The sequence below is a fragment of the Hippoglossus hippoglossus genome, chromosome 23 (assembly GCF_009819705.1).
Source record: "Hippoglossus hippoglossus isolate fHipHip1 chromosome 23, fHipHip1.pri, whole genome shotgun sequence".
NCBI lineage: Eukaryota > Metazoa > Chordata > Actinopteri > Pleuronectiformes > Pleuronectidae > Hippoglossus > Hippoglossus hippoglossus.
The window spans coordinates 15,432,879-15,447,242 of record NC_047173.1 but is presented as its reverse complement, the minus strand read 5'-3'; the positions used below and the strand labels follow the sequence as shown (position 1 = coordinate 15,447,242).

General features: G+C 44.8%; 1 protein-coding gene across 1 annotated transcript; it reads right to left on the bottom strand.

The window, feature by feature from the left end:
- Positions 1 to 5,511: 5,511 nt before the first annotated feature.
- Positions 5,512 to 11,193, bottom strand: LOC117757116 (zinc finger protein 616-like). Its single transcript, XM_034577890.1, has 7 exons — positions 10,835 to 11,193; positions 9,544 to 9,746; positions 9,346 to 9,447; positions 9,159 to 9,254; positions 8,959 to 9,069; positions 8,630 to 8,753; positions 5,512 to 8,377 (listed from the first exon to the last, which is right to left on the bottom strand). The coding sequence occupies exons 1-7, from the start codon at positions 10,860 to 10,862 to the stop codon at positions 5,745 to 5,747; spliced, it is 3,297 nt and encodes a 1,098-aa protein (XP_034433781.1). The 5' UTR covers positions 10,863 to 11,193; the 3' UTR covers positions 5,512 to 5,744.
- Positions 11,194 to 14,364: the final 3,171 nt, after the last annotated feature.

The window sequence follows — 14,364 nt, the reverse complement described above, 5'->3', positions numbered from 1 at the left end:
CTCTTATCATTAGAGAGTGAAAACAATAAGTCGATTCAGAGATTAAGTTCGATGGACAGAAAGTTTAAGATGTAATCTGTGATCTGGCAGCGTGGCTGGTTGCCGAGGTAACGACGGGAAACACTTGTTGAGCAGCTGCTTCGTCAAAGAACGTGAAAGAAAAGGGAAGAAGCTAATGAGATTGACTCAAGCAGGTTTCAAATCTCTGCTCTTTACTTTGGTTTGAATACGTTTGTTTTTTCATGGCTTTCCAGGGGCGGATCCAAGGGTGGGTACAAGGGGGCCCCAGCTGAAATCTGATTGGCGCCTGAAGTGCTCCTGTCCTGTCAGTTGTCTTTGTTTTTGAATTATCATTATTAAACTAGTCCCTCACGAACAATCTGCTCGAAAAGGCAAAACTCGACAGTAAGACATGTCGGAAGCAAATTGCACAACGAGAAAGAAAACGGAGATAAAGGGGATTTTTCAGTGTGTGTGTGCAGGTTCTGATCAATTTACAATATCGTGGCCTCATCAAGGTTTGGTTTCTTTCTGCAAAACAGCCCAAATCAAAATGTCTATATGCCGACATGATTTACTTGCACAGCGTGACGTGGAATTGAACATTTCTAAAGTCTCTTTAGAAAAGATCCCCGATCGGCCGTGCTCTGTGGCTTTTCCTTCAATCAATCAATCAATCAAATTTTATTTGTATAGCCCATATTCACAAATCACAATTTGTCTCATAGGGCTTTAACATGGTGTGACATCCTCTGCCCTTAACCCTCAACAAGAGTAAGGAAAAACTACTTAAAAACCCTTTTAACAGTTGTCTTCACCTCCTGACCACGTTTGCTGCCACACACACGGCTCCGTGACCTCAATCTGTGACCTGACTTATTCTCAGGGCTGCTGCTGCCGCCGCCGCCGCGAGACGTGACGTGCGCCCGACAGCGTCTCTTTGTGAATCCCTCTGATTGGATTGCGTCACCGTCCGGAGCCGCTGGTACAACGTGGAATATGACGGCGATGATGCTCCTCCGATTAGAGGAACAAAGCTGCTTTCAGACCAGGGAGGATGACCCTGTTATCGTATCGGAGATCAGGGACGCTGGCTGGTCACTGATGCCCGTAAGCCTCTCTGTCTTAGAGGGCGAAATTAGTGTCTCATCTCTCGCCGCCGCTTGACACAAAAGAGCTTCTTCACGGCACATTTTCCACTTGTCACTGGAGCTGTGGCCTGACTGCACTGGTATTGATGATGGGCTTGTGCAGTACATCTGCTGATGCAGGAGAAGAAAGGGGTGGAGGTGGTGGTGGTGGTGGTGTGTGTGTGTGTGTGGGGGGGGGGATGGGGGGGGGGGGGCTGCTGACCTTCCCTTGTTCACCGTCTCTAATGCCCAATGCTCTGAACTGTCTTGGTGCCAGGTTTCTCTCCCTCCATCCCTCCCTCCCTCCCTCCCTCGCCCCGTGTCTCTTTTCTCTTCGGTTGCAAGACTTTTTTAGCCCCCCCCCCCCTCACCACCACAACCACCATCGCCATCTCCCCTCCCTCAACTCAACACCCACCCCCCCTCCTCTCACAGCCTTGTCTCAGGGAGACGTCCGCCACAGTGAACTCATTGACCAGGGAAAGGCTTGTTTTCACTCCCTTCTGGTGCAGGAAGGAGAAAGTGTTCGCTGCAAAAAATGTCCATGTCTGCAAGTCATGTGGAGGAAGAGACTCTCGACAATTCACACGAATTCTCTCCAGGAACGGTTACAAACTGAAAATGCACGTATTTTCAGTGCATCCTCACTTTTTAAAGAGTCTTTCCTTGAGTTAAAGTGTAATTTCAGCGACGACGAATAAGAGATCTGCAAAGTTAGACGAGCAAGAGAAAGCTCCTTGAAACAAGCAGAGTTAAATTTGCATCCCCGTGCATTTAGAACAATGTGCTAACGAAGAGCAAAGTGAAAAAAGACTTTCAGGCAGACGGACATTTCTTGCAGCGTTAGCAGCATCCCCTCTGGTGTCTCCTGCCAAACAAATGTCCGAGTCAGACGGATCCACAGATACAGACGGCAGCGCAGAATGCAAATGAACACAAGTGAGAGGACGGAGGGAGAGTTAGAGTGGACGAAAAACAAGATAAAGCTTGAGAACAAGAAAAAACTGCGTGAACACAGGGAGGATGGGGGGGCTATGTGTGTGTGTGTGTGTGAGGCTGGGGATATGTCTGGGCACACACACAGGTTCACTTGAGGAAACACACACACTTGCAAGCGCGCACACACGAAAAAACACACACACTTGATTAGCAGAGCAATCCTTCTGTATTCTCCTGATTAGTCGGGAGGGTTTTTCCAGCTCGGTGGTTTCTCCGTGTTAGATTCCCTCCTTCATCCATTGACTGAAACAAAAACAATGAAAGTGAAGTATCTATAGCGAGTGATTGAAGGGATATATATATATATATTTAAAAAATGCTTTACTTTCCCGTTGCAGAAGGTGATAAACTGATATTGGTATCGAGGCCCTGTGCTGTGCCACACTCTCTTCACATGGAAGAAATAAAGGTGAGTCATGGAGCATGTTTTGACACGCTAGGTTTCCGTAGTAACGCGCAGGGGTCACGGGCTTTTGGCAAAAAGGTCAGGAAATTCCATAAAGCCTGGCGATGATCACAACCGAGTATTTTCCAAATCATATCTCGGTTTCACTGTTTGATCAGCGCTAATAATCCCTTATTAGCCCCAAAATGGTGGAAGTCTCCCAATAAAAAAAACAACAGTGCACAGATGTTCAAAGAGCAAAGCACAAAAAAAAAAAAACGAATGAAAAAGATTAAAGGAGGAAAAAAGTTCAGGGCTGCCACTGGTGAGGCGCCATCTTTAATGTCAATAAACTGTTTTCACATCGGCTTCCAGGAAATTCTGCTTAAAGGTTAAAACACAGAGGAATGGAATCAATAGAGACGTTTTCCTCAAAGGAGCTGGTTGTTGTTTTGTTCCCTCTCGGCTCAGCTGATGTCTGTGAAACCGAAACCACAACACTTGTGATCTTTGTGCTTTTTCGGTCAGGAGCCGGAGCCAATTCAGTATAAACGCTGGATCTCAATCATCAACACATCAGTTAACGCTGCTTTAATCAATATTGTTTTAACTAAATAATCTGTCATCTGAAAGCTGCTGCTTGTATTAAACCTGCTAACTCCACGAACGTGTGTCTGTATGTGGAACGTATCTCTCATCGTGTCGACTTCCCCTTTGGCTCGAGTGATCTCAGTGCTGCGTGCTTCCTCTACGTCTCTGATAAATAACAAAATCCCCACCTGATCATTTTGATAATTTGATTATTTTGATCGTATCAGACGGAGCAGCGACGGGTTCGGATCATTCCCAGAATCACTTCTTGCTGAACGTTTACTTTGAAAAGTTGTCGACATGTGTCTGAAGATTGTGTTGCTTAACAGAGTGATTCAATATAATGATAATTATTATATTACAGTTACCACCTTATTGTGAACATGAGCAGTGATTTGTTTTGATTATTATGATATCTGCGATTTGAAAGCCCTCAGGTTCAGGTTCGGAGCCGCAGCTTCAAAGCTCCACATCAACCACAGGGGCACTGATCATATAAATCCTGGGAAACCACAACAACATGTGGCACAGACTATGAGACAAATGCTCCTGGTTGTGCTTTTAATCGACATTTAAGCCGATTCTCAGGTGTTCTCCATTATTTCGTTCCCCCCCCCGCTGAACCTGTGACACCACGGTGATCTCGAGACGTGTTAAATCCTGCAAATGTTCCATCTGGAGCAAAATCCAAGGGAATGTGCCGGGGTCAGGAAATCAAACACACAACAAATACTTGAACAAGAGCATGTATATACAGTATAATTACAGCCATAAGCTGGTTTCGGTAACTACGGCTAATCCTGGAGAGCCGAGGCGCAGATGTGAGAGAAGCGTCTGAAAGGATGCACAGGTTGTGACTCTGGTTTCTGCAGCGAGAGCTGGACGAGGGCCCGGGTGGGATGCCTCAAAGCCTGCAGGGAAGTGTGCCCCACGACAACCGGGGGAATTGTGTGTGTGTGTGTGGGGAGGTGGGGGGGGGGGGGGGGATGAGGGTCACCGCTGCCTGGCTCCCTCCAGCCGAGCGGTCGGCCGGGGAGTGGGTGCGGCGCTGCTCCCTGCCAACCACCTGGCAGCGGGGAGGCTATGTCTAGGAAAGAGACCTCTGCCAGGCCTCAATTACGGGGGGAATCATCCAGGACACACTGAAGCAATTACAGCCCCATATAAATCAATATGCTTCGGGTTAAAAAGTGATCTGCTCCCAACACTCTGGAGAGACTCTGACTCAGCCGGCCTTTTGATTTCTCTGAGGTGGGAGCAGTGGAAACAGGCAGGGATGCTGCTGGAGCTGCCGCGGGTTCAACTGTCACTCAGGCCGGGGGGGAACGCGTCAGGTGACACGAGCCCAGAGGAGAAACGTTGGTTTGTGTAAACTATTGTTTTCTATAAAGAAAAGCTGCTCTCACATGAGGAGTAACCTCAGTTTGTGTGTTTGGAAGCTCAGGGTCAGAATCCTCCTACACAAGCTGAGGCAGCAGGGGGCGACACTGGCACATTCACAGCTGAGGAGCCCCAGATCATCATTAGCATTACTATACTGCCCCCTTCTGGTCAAACAACACAACTGACTACACAACACACAGTTTCCCTTCTGCACAACTTGAAGTAAATCTAAGCAAGTTTCAGTTTGTTCACTACAAAAAGGTACAAAATACTCTGAAAGTCTCTTTGTATGTGCAGGTAAACACCAAATGTTGAAATATCTTTTTCAAACAGAAAATATATAGAATTGTGAAGTTTTAAAAGCTGTTATGTATAGTTTAATTTGATGGAATACAGTGAGGTGTGTGATTTGTGTGAAACTAAACTATGTACAGTTAATATATCGGACTGGAACTTTGTACTGACTCTTACAAATATCTGCTTTATGTTTAAAACTTTTTACGTTGCATTACGACACATTAACTTAAAAAAGATTACACTTTTATTTTTGAATAGTATTTGTATATTACAGGTATATTACTGAATAACAATTTCAGCTAACAAATATTTTCTTTTTAATTCATTTTTTTAAAGCTGGTTATTAAATGAATCAGTGGTTCAACAGTACATTAGTTGTATTTATTTATATAAAATATATAATGTACCAAAGAACTAGTGTTTAAACCTCAGAATTGTTTTCTTAATGACAAAATTAAACATATTTTAGTTTTATACTGAAAAATTTAAAGATGTCACCTTGTCCACGAAGATTAATAAGATAAAAAAAAAATTGTTATTGCAATTTCATCATTAATTTATTTTATATTCCCAAAGCCCAGAGGGAAGTTAAATGCCAAAAAATATATAATTTAAAATGATACAAACAGAAAGGAAGCAAATCCTGACACTAAATAAAACTACTTCAGTTACTTTTGTCAATCGTTACAGAGATTTATATATTTTAAATGAAGGGAGTGAGAATTACACATTCAAGTTTGATTTATTTCAAAATCAAAGTAAGCAGAAATTATATATTTGTAGTTCATCAATGTTTCACAGAATATGTGAATCAACAGTTTTTGCAACAAGGGGAAAAAAAAAATACAACTTATAATTTGGTCAAAATCAAATAACAAAGGAGGAATTAAGACCCAAGAAATAAGGTGTTTTTTTTGGTTTGTTGTCTGAACATTGTATAAAAAAAAGTCATCAAATTTCTACTGAAACTCGATTCTCACTTCCTCTGTGAACGCAGATTCCAGTTTCACGTTGTGAGTGAGCGAATGTTCCCAGAGGGATTTTTTCTGGAGGAACGCAATCCCACACTCCTCGCACATGTAGCTCTTCGGCTTCCCGGTGTGAGTCCGCCTGTGTTTCTTCATGTGATACGACAACCGGAAGCCTTTGTTACACAGGTCGCACTTGAACGGCTTCTCCCCGGTGTGGATGCGCATGTGCGACTTCAGATACCCCGACTGGATGAAGGCTTTGCCGCACACCTCGCACTTGTACGGCCGCTCCCCGGTGTGATACCGGTTGTGCAGCCGCAGCTCGTTGGCGGTCAGGAAGGTCTTCCCGCACACGGTGCACTGGTGGGGCCTCTCGCCCGTGTGGATGAGCTCGTGCCTCTTCAGCGACGTCTCCTTCATGAACTGCTTCCCGCAGCTGTTGCAGGGATACCGCACGCCCATGTGGATCTGCTCCACGTGGTTGGTCAGCTGCAGCTTTGTGCGATACGCCATGTCGCACTGCGCGCAGGCCCAGGGCCTCTCCTCCGAGTGCGTCCCCATGTGGACCGTGAGCTCTGAGGCCGAGCGGTAACACTTTCCGCACTGCCAACACAGGAAGGGCTTCTCCCCGGTGTGTTTCCTCTGGTGAACCGTGAGACAGTTGGAGGACCTGAACTTCTCCGGACACAGGGTGCAGATGTAAGGGAACTCCCCTTTGTGGATCCTCTGGTGGATGGCGAGGTAGGGCAGCTGGATGAAGGTTTTGTCACATTGTGCGCAGGGATACGGGCCCGTGAAGTCGTGCTGCTTCTCGTAATGCTCCCTCAAGCGCCTCAGCAGAGTAAAAGTCTTGTCGCACATCGTGCACTGCATCGGCCGGTGCATCAGCTTGTGCCTCTCGAACGCAGGCTCGTTGGCGAGTATCTTGCCGCACTCGTTGCAGTAGAGCGGGTCGTGGATCCTCTGGTGCACCTTCAGCATCGTCATGCTGTTGAATTCTTTCCCGCACTCGTTGCACTTCATGACGTCCCTCACGTCCACCTTGCACACGTTCTCCTGGTGCTCCTTCAGGGCGGACAGGAACTCAAAGTGTTTGCCGCAGTTGGAACACCACACGGGGATCTTCAGCGGGGGCCCCTGCGGGGGGTCAGTGCCGTTCGCGTCGCTCTGGCTGGACCCCGCCCTCGGCTCCTTCTTCCACAGGAACCTGTTGATTTTCTTGTGGCAGATGGCGTAGATCTGGTGTCTCTTCAGCCCGTGCATGTGTTTGAAACGCTTCTTGCAGTGAACGCAATGATACGGACGATCGTCTGTGTGACACTGGATGTGCCTGTTCAGGGTTTTCACACTGTCGAACGCCCTGGAACAGACCGGACACACTTTCAGGGGCTTTTTGGTGACTTTTTCCTTCGGTGCTGAAGGAGACTCCTCAGAAATATCTGCTGATGAATCTAGATGACCTTGTTTTCTGTCAAGGCTGCAATTATCCTCACATGCCTGAGTGTCTGCTTCCGCCAGAATCTGCTCCACCGACTTGCTCTGTTCCTCTCTGATCCCGTCGTGACCGTGAATGATCTGATGCTTCTTCAGCGTGTCCTTGTACTTGAAGCCCTTCTCGCAAGTGATGCAAATGAAAGGACGCTCCTCCGAGTGAGAGCGCAGATGCTTTGCGATGTCCGCCGTGCACGGTAAGACCCGGCTGCAGATGGGACAGATTTTACTCTCCGTCGACCCGTCCGGAGGAGGCGGCAGCGGCGGCGGGTTCGGCTGCTGCGCCTCTTTCCTCTTTGTCTTTTTCAGCTCCCTGCTCTTACAGATCTCCTTCTGGTGTCTCTTTAACACGTAAGGATTCTTGAATTTCTTCTCGCAGTAACAACATTTATACGGGCGGTCCTCCGAGTGGGAATTCATGTGTCGCTCCATGTCGACGTGGCGGGCGAAGTACTTCCCACACAGAGAGCAGTTTTTGTTATCCGACATCTCAGAGGTGCAAGGTTCCCCCGGGTCGTCTTCTGGGGGATTCACGCCCATGTCCTCCTTCTCGTGGACGCGCATGTTGTGTCGGTTCATGTCATAATGGTCCCTGAATCGCTTGTCACAGTTGGCGCACTTGTACCTGAGATCCCGGTTTGTGGAGTGAATTTCCTGGTGTCGTCTCATGGCCGCGGCTCGGAGGAAAATCTTATTGCACACGGGACACGTCTTATCGCTGGAGTATTTTTTTCTTTGCCTCTTTGCCGCCGCTGAGTCTTTGTCTTTTAAAGCTTTTCTCTTTAACTGCAGCCGTTTGCTTTGTTTCAGAGGTTGAAAAGCTGCTGGTTTTAAAGTGTCACCAACGTCGTCTTCCTCCATCGCATCTCCAGACATAATCTCCTCCTCGTTCAGGTCATTTTCCTCCAGATCGTCAGGCTCGTCCAAACCCGACGGCTGTTCAATGTGTATGTAGTCCAACAGAGTCACAGTCTCACCCTCCACCTGGACGGTCACGCAACCCTGCATCTGATCGGACGAAGGCTGCAGCTGTATTTGGTCGGCGTCGATTATCACCTTCTCCAGCTGAGGCAGGGACAACGAGGAGAGGATGCAGTTCCCAAAGGAAGATGGAATGGTCTGAGTTTCTTCTGTGGGTGAGAAGAGGAATCACATTAGCTTTGTGGTTGCAGCTGGAAACAGAAACTAATTCACATCTTTAATTTTTGCATGCACATTAGTAAACCTGTCTTTAGTCATTTTAAGACACGATGGAAAGTTAATTTGCAATTTGAGCATCTCCCCAGTTCGAATTCCCAGAGGACTGATATGAAAAGACTTGTTTCAAACTGTAGTGAATTTGTTTTTTAATGTTACGGACATGATACCAAGACGAGACTTACCAGAGAAATCAAAATGTCCAAGAGTTGTGTGGTAAAGGAGAACAGTCTTCAGGTGCTGCAGGTCAGGAACTGAGTGGACACACTCCTCCAGGGCAGACGGGACGGCACAGAGCATGGACGCAGTCTGCAGAGGAGACAGGGAAAGTTCAAACGTGTAGAGGACAAGCTGTGCTTCGTCTATCTTAGGGTTCAGTCATAACAGGAGATAAACAACCAGGTAGTGCTAATAACATCTGGTTATAACTACCTGGATGTAAAACTCTGCCTGCCTACAATCAGTTTACCCTTTATACCTCTAAAGTGTGTTTTTGCGGGTTAATGTGCAGTACCTGCTGGATGTCTGGTACCGGAAGAAGCTTCTCCAGCCTGGACAGGAAATCCAGCATCAGCACCTGCAGAGCGCTGTCATACTCAGGCCCAAAGTCCGTGGGGAAAACATCCTGGAGAGAAAACCAAGTTGAAAGTTTCAGAACATATGTATAATATGCAGTTAAGGGATTCTTCTGTACAAATACAGAAATTAACAAACCTGGAAAAACTTCTCTCTCTCTTCAGGGTCTTTCAACAACAGTTCAACTTGATCCACAAAGTTTGATTCTGGAAACTCCACCGCTGCAAAACATGGCTGCAACAACAACAAATACACACCATTTTAAACATTTGATTTATAACACAACCATACTGCAGATCTGTATGTCGCATGTTCAGAACCTAACCTGCGCCGCCCACGTGGACACGAGGGCCTTGATCCGTTCCAGGTGCAGCTCGATGGTTTCTCTGTCGATGATCTCCTCAGTTTGACACAATTCAAGAACCACCTGCAACATAACATTTCACCTCGAGGTAAATAGAACTGACAGCGCAGCTAAAATGTTTGAATTCACGACGATGTGTTTTCACAGCCACAGTCTTACCCGCGCTCTGAGTCCCAGGAGGAGCTGAGCCTTCTGATCCGCGTTCAACAGATCGGGAACGATTTCCGTGACGGTGCTGATGAACTCCTCCACCATCCCGTAGTCGTGCACGTTTCCCCTCTGGACCACCTGCCACATGGCGGCAGACACCAGGCGCAGCGGCGGGATGAAGAGCCGCAGAGACGGCAGCAGGAGAGGTTGCTCTGGAAAATATGTCACAACATGATTATTAGCACAAACTTCAATATGTGCAAATTAGATAACAAGTTGATAGATTGGACTGTGACGGATGATTTCAAAATACTTCAAACCAACTACTGCTCTTAAACGTGTGCTCCAAGACTACATGACCCCGTGGTACCTTAAAGGGTCAGTGTGTAGAATTCAGTGACATCTAGTGGTGACGTTGCAAGTAGCAGCTGAATTCCCCCTCACCCCCCCACCCCTTCCAAACATGGCAGAGAACCTGTGGCAGCTTCAGTTGTCATAAAATCTCAGAAGGTGTTTGTCCAGTTTGGGCTACTGTAAAAAAAAAAAACATGGCGGCCTTTATTGCCACTAGATCCTTTCACCTAAACCTTACACACTGGACCTTTAATTGATTGCACATGTATTATGCACCATGCACCAGCTGATGTGAAACAACAGCGACATGAAAACGATTTAAACGATGCATTTGTAAACATTTGCCCCCAAAAAAAAGCTTTTGAGCTTTTTGGTTTTGTGCAGAACCAACTTCACCGCAGCCCGATGCCTTCAGGGACTCGCGGCTGTGTTGTTATTACGAGCACTTTAACAAAGTGGCAGACACACACATCTGCAGCAACAGTCACAAGTTGTCAGTAAAAAAATAAAGACGATGCACTTCTTTAAAGAATGATTTGTTTCTGTTTAGCATTTTATTTAAGGTGACGCGTTGCCGTGTGTGTATTTTAACGCCGGTCCGACTTCCAGGCACGAGCCGGTTTGTGATTTGTTTTTAGCCTGTAGCTCCTTGGAGCCCGCAAACGCATCACCTGTTAGCCGCTACCATGCTAATCCCGCTGCTAACAACATCTCCCGGGACTCGATCAACAACAACCTGCAGCTCAACCGAACCCATCTGGGATCTGATCATATAAACACAAAAACCCCCACTGTTTTGCTAACTAGCTTAGCTCTTGCACCGCGGCACAAAGCCACCGCCATGTCAGAGCGGGGTACGCCATGTTCCAAATCGTGCGCACTCAATCCCGCGGAAAAGCCCGTAACTCGCCGCGGGGGTCGTTAATCCGGATTATCTCCGCCTCACCGTGTTCGCAGCAGCGCGGGCTCTCCATCTCGGCCCCGGGAAGAGGCCGGGCCGCGACGGGGAGAAACTCGGGGTTGTTGCGAGTCGACGTCCGCTCGACCCTGCGGTGCTTGTTGGCGGGGAGGAGGAAGGGCGGCTCGGTGTTCTGGTGCGCACTGCGCAGGCGTAGTGGCCGTCCGCGTTTCCAACCGCGCGGTGAGGACGCTGCTGGCGTGTCGCGAGTTCGAGTCTAGTCGCACGACCCGACGACACGCGAGCTTTCCTCCATTTTAGTCCAGAGAAGCGATTCGTGGAGGAATTTTAACAACTTCACGACTTCCTGTAACGGGAAGATGCTTCTTCTTCTCCTGAGATGTGTCAGGGTCACATCAAGTCGTCTTGGTGTCTACTGCCTCCCAGAGGCCGTTTGTGGTAGTGACTCAAAACATTGAATTCAAGTCAATATTTTAGATAAGATAAGAATAGATACAATAAGATAAGATAAGAATAGATGATATAATATAAGATAAAACAAGATAAGAATAGATAATATAAAATAAGATAAGAATAGATGATATAATATAAGATAAAACAAGCGAAGAATAGATATAAGATAAGAAGAGATAATATAATATAAGTTAAGAATACATAATATAAGATAAAACAAGATAAGAATTGATTAGATAAGATAAGATAAGATAATTTTCCATAAATGTTTTTGCCCAACCACTAGTATATTAAAGAAAAAAATGTAAATTCTTACAAGGTTAAATATTGTGTCATTTCTACTTAAATATAGCTTTAACACTTTGTAAATAATGATTATTGTTGCAGATTAAAAATTCAACTGACTGACTGACTGACTGATGAATTGATTGTTTTAACTCTGTTGTCTTCACCTTAAATTAAGTGAATTGAAAAAACGTATTCTTACCAGCTGAGGATCCACAACGTCAACAGGCTTCATCCTCTGGGAACCATGAACCTGTATCTGTATAAAGTCTAACAGCAATAATTGAAACATTATGAACATTCAACACACACACACACGATAAGAAATCCTTCACAAACACTTTTTAACTGTGGTCGTTTATTAGCTGTCCACAAAAGCATGTCATGGAACGACAGAACCTGTAGCACGAGTGTAACATTCCTGTTTGTTGTTAAACTCCACCACATCCCTGCTCCTCACACCATGTATAATTTATATTCCATATACATACTTTGTACAATATACATGTTCTCATCAAAGGAAAAGAATAAAAGAAAATTTGCAAAAGTCCCCCCCCGCCCCCCACACCTCCTTGTGGATTAGAAACCTAGTGAACGTCCCATGCATGTTTCCACTGCTTCTATTGGAGAAATGTTGTTCATCACCAGGAGCAAATACGCAGGCAAAGACAACTCTCAGACGACTGGAGGAGAGAGTCTCGTTTGGACAAAGCTGGTGAACAGAGCACATTCTGGACGACACCGAACATGAAGAGCCATGCGAACCGACGGTTACAGCCCGTGACCCCGGGGCTGGATCAGAAGCTCCAGAGCAGGGGCAAGCGAAAGTTAGTCTTCTGCTAATGACGCAAACATTGAGACTCATAGAAACATCTTTTTGTTAAACGTTAAAGCCGGATCCAGCTGTCGTCACAATACGACTCGAACTGAAGCTCACGTCTGAAAAAACGAATGCTCTCGATTGTGAGGCTACAGTGACACTGGCACACGAAGGTGCTTGACATCATTATGAACCTTGTTACCCTGGTTTTGCATCTTTAAGTCACATTGCACATTTAAATCGTCCGTTTTAAATGACATGGGCGTGTGTGTGATGAGTGAACAGAAAGCCAAATATGGTGCGAGGGTGATTTATGTCGAGTTAATAACTTATCTGCTTCGTTAACGCTCTCAGGGAAAAAAAGTTATATTCTCTTAAAATGGCTGAAATACATTTAAAAGCAAATAGACAATTTAATTTCACAAAATATAAACAAAACATAATATATTCAGTTGTTCTCAGTCACTCATTTGTCTGTTATGTGTGTTTTGATTCACATTTATACTGTAGCTCCATATCCATGTGACATATTCGTCAAAATAATACAATCCGATGGAAATATTGCTTAATTTTGAAACTTTAAAGCATCTTTTTATATCATCTTTTTTTCTTATATCTCTTTTGTAAAACAAAATAGCTGTGGAATGTAAAATAAAATATATAGTGCTATGTATGTAGGTAAGAAAATAAAGTTGTAGGATAATATATATATATTTCATTTTCTGTAACTATTTACAGAACTTAAACCAACTTGTATGTGCCTCGGTGTTTCTCATGGTTTTCGGTCCAAAACAAATATTTGAGTAATTGTTTTTTTTGGAGTGTGCTACAATATTAGAAGCCATACGTTTTGTGTTTTATCTGAAGGTGAAATCAGATTCATGCAGAAACATCCACGACAAGGTACGAGGATCTTCATGGAGCTTCGTCACGGAATCAAATTAACACTAAACAACAACTTTGAACTGAAGCCACAAAAAGAGGAAACGATCTCACAACACGTGGAACAATCACCAGATCAATAACTGACATAAACACCAATCTGCCATTTTTGGAATAAAACATTATTTTGGGCGTGTTGCACTACTCAATTCATATTATTTGTATTATTTATATCTATTTTCCAAAGTAAAAATGCTCCTCCTTTAGTTTCAGTCATTGATGTGGTAAGTGGTTCAGGTGTCTGAGATCTAGTTTCTCCTTCTTTAGCTTAAGAATGTAATATTTCCCTTCCCTTCTGTCTTCACACATATATTCTGAATTCTGCTGAACACACAAACATGTGACTCTTCCAGAAACACTAAAAATCCTGTTAGTGTAAGTGACTGTGTGACCGCCTGTTTCTTTACTTCAGTTTCCACACTGAAGAATCCGGTTTTGTCTGTTGGATGATTCAACCCTCGGCTGCTGTTGCCATGGAGAAAGAAACCAGTCGGATATGTGGTGAACTCAGAAGGTTTTGTTGTGGAAAATCAGGGAATAAAAAAAACGTTGCCACAGTCAACGAATTCATGTGGATTTGACTCAGAAGCAAAATGCAAATTATGTAAAGCTTCATATTGTGTTAATCTTCAGCTTCCACCTTCACTAGATACAACACAAAACAGAACTTTTAACATCAGTAGTTGGGTTTTTCTTGCTGAAAACTTCCTCCTCAGTCAAGTTTTTAGTTTAGAACATAGAACAAACTTTTGATATTTCATCAGAAACAGATGTTTTCTTACGCAGCAGTTCATGTTTTGCACTAATGATTTAGTTATTTTTTCCCCAGAGCTGTTGAACTTCAGCCAACTTAACATTTGAATTTAGAACAAATCTTAAATTAATTTTCAGAAAACAAGCAAAAGAAAATGCGGATCAACACACGTTTCTTCCATCAACTGTGATGTGATGTTTTCATCTGCTGCCGTTTCAGAGGACACTTAAATCTTCTGCTTCCTGCTCTTCACGATGAACTGGTTTTCATTTCTTATTTTCCAACTGTAAAAACTTTTTTTTG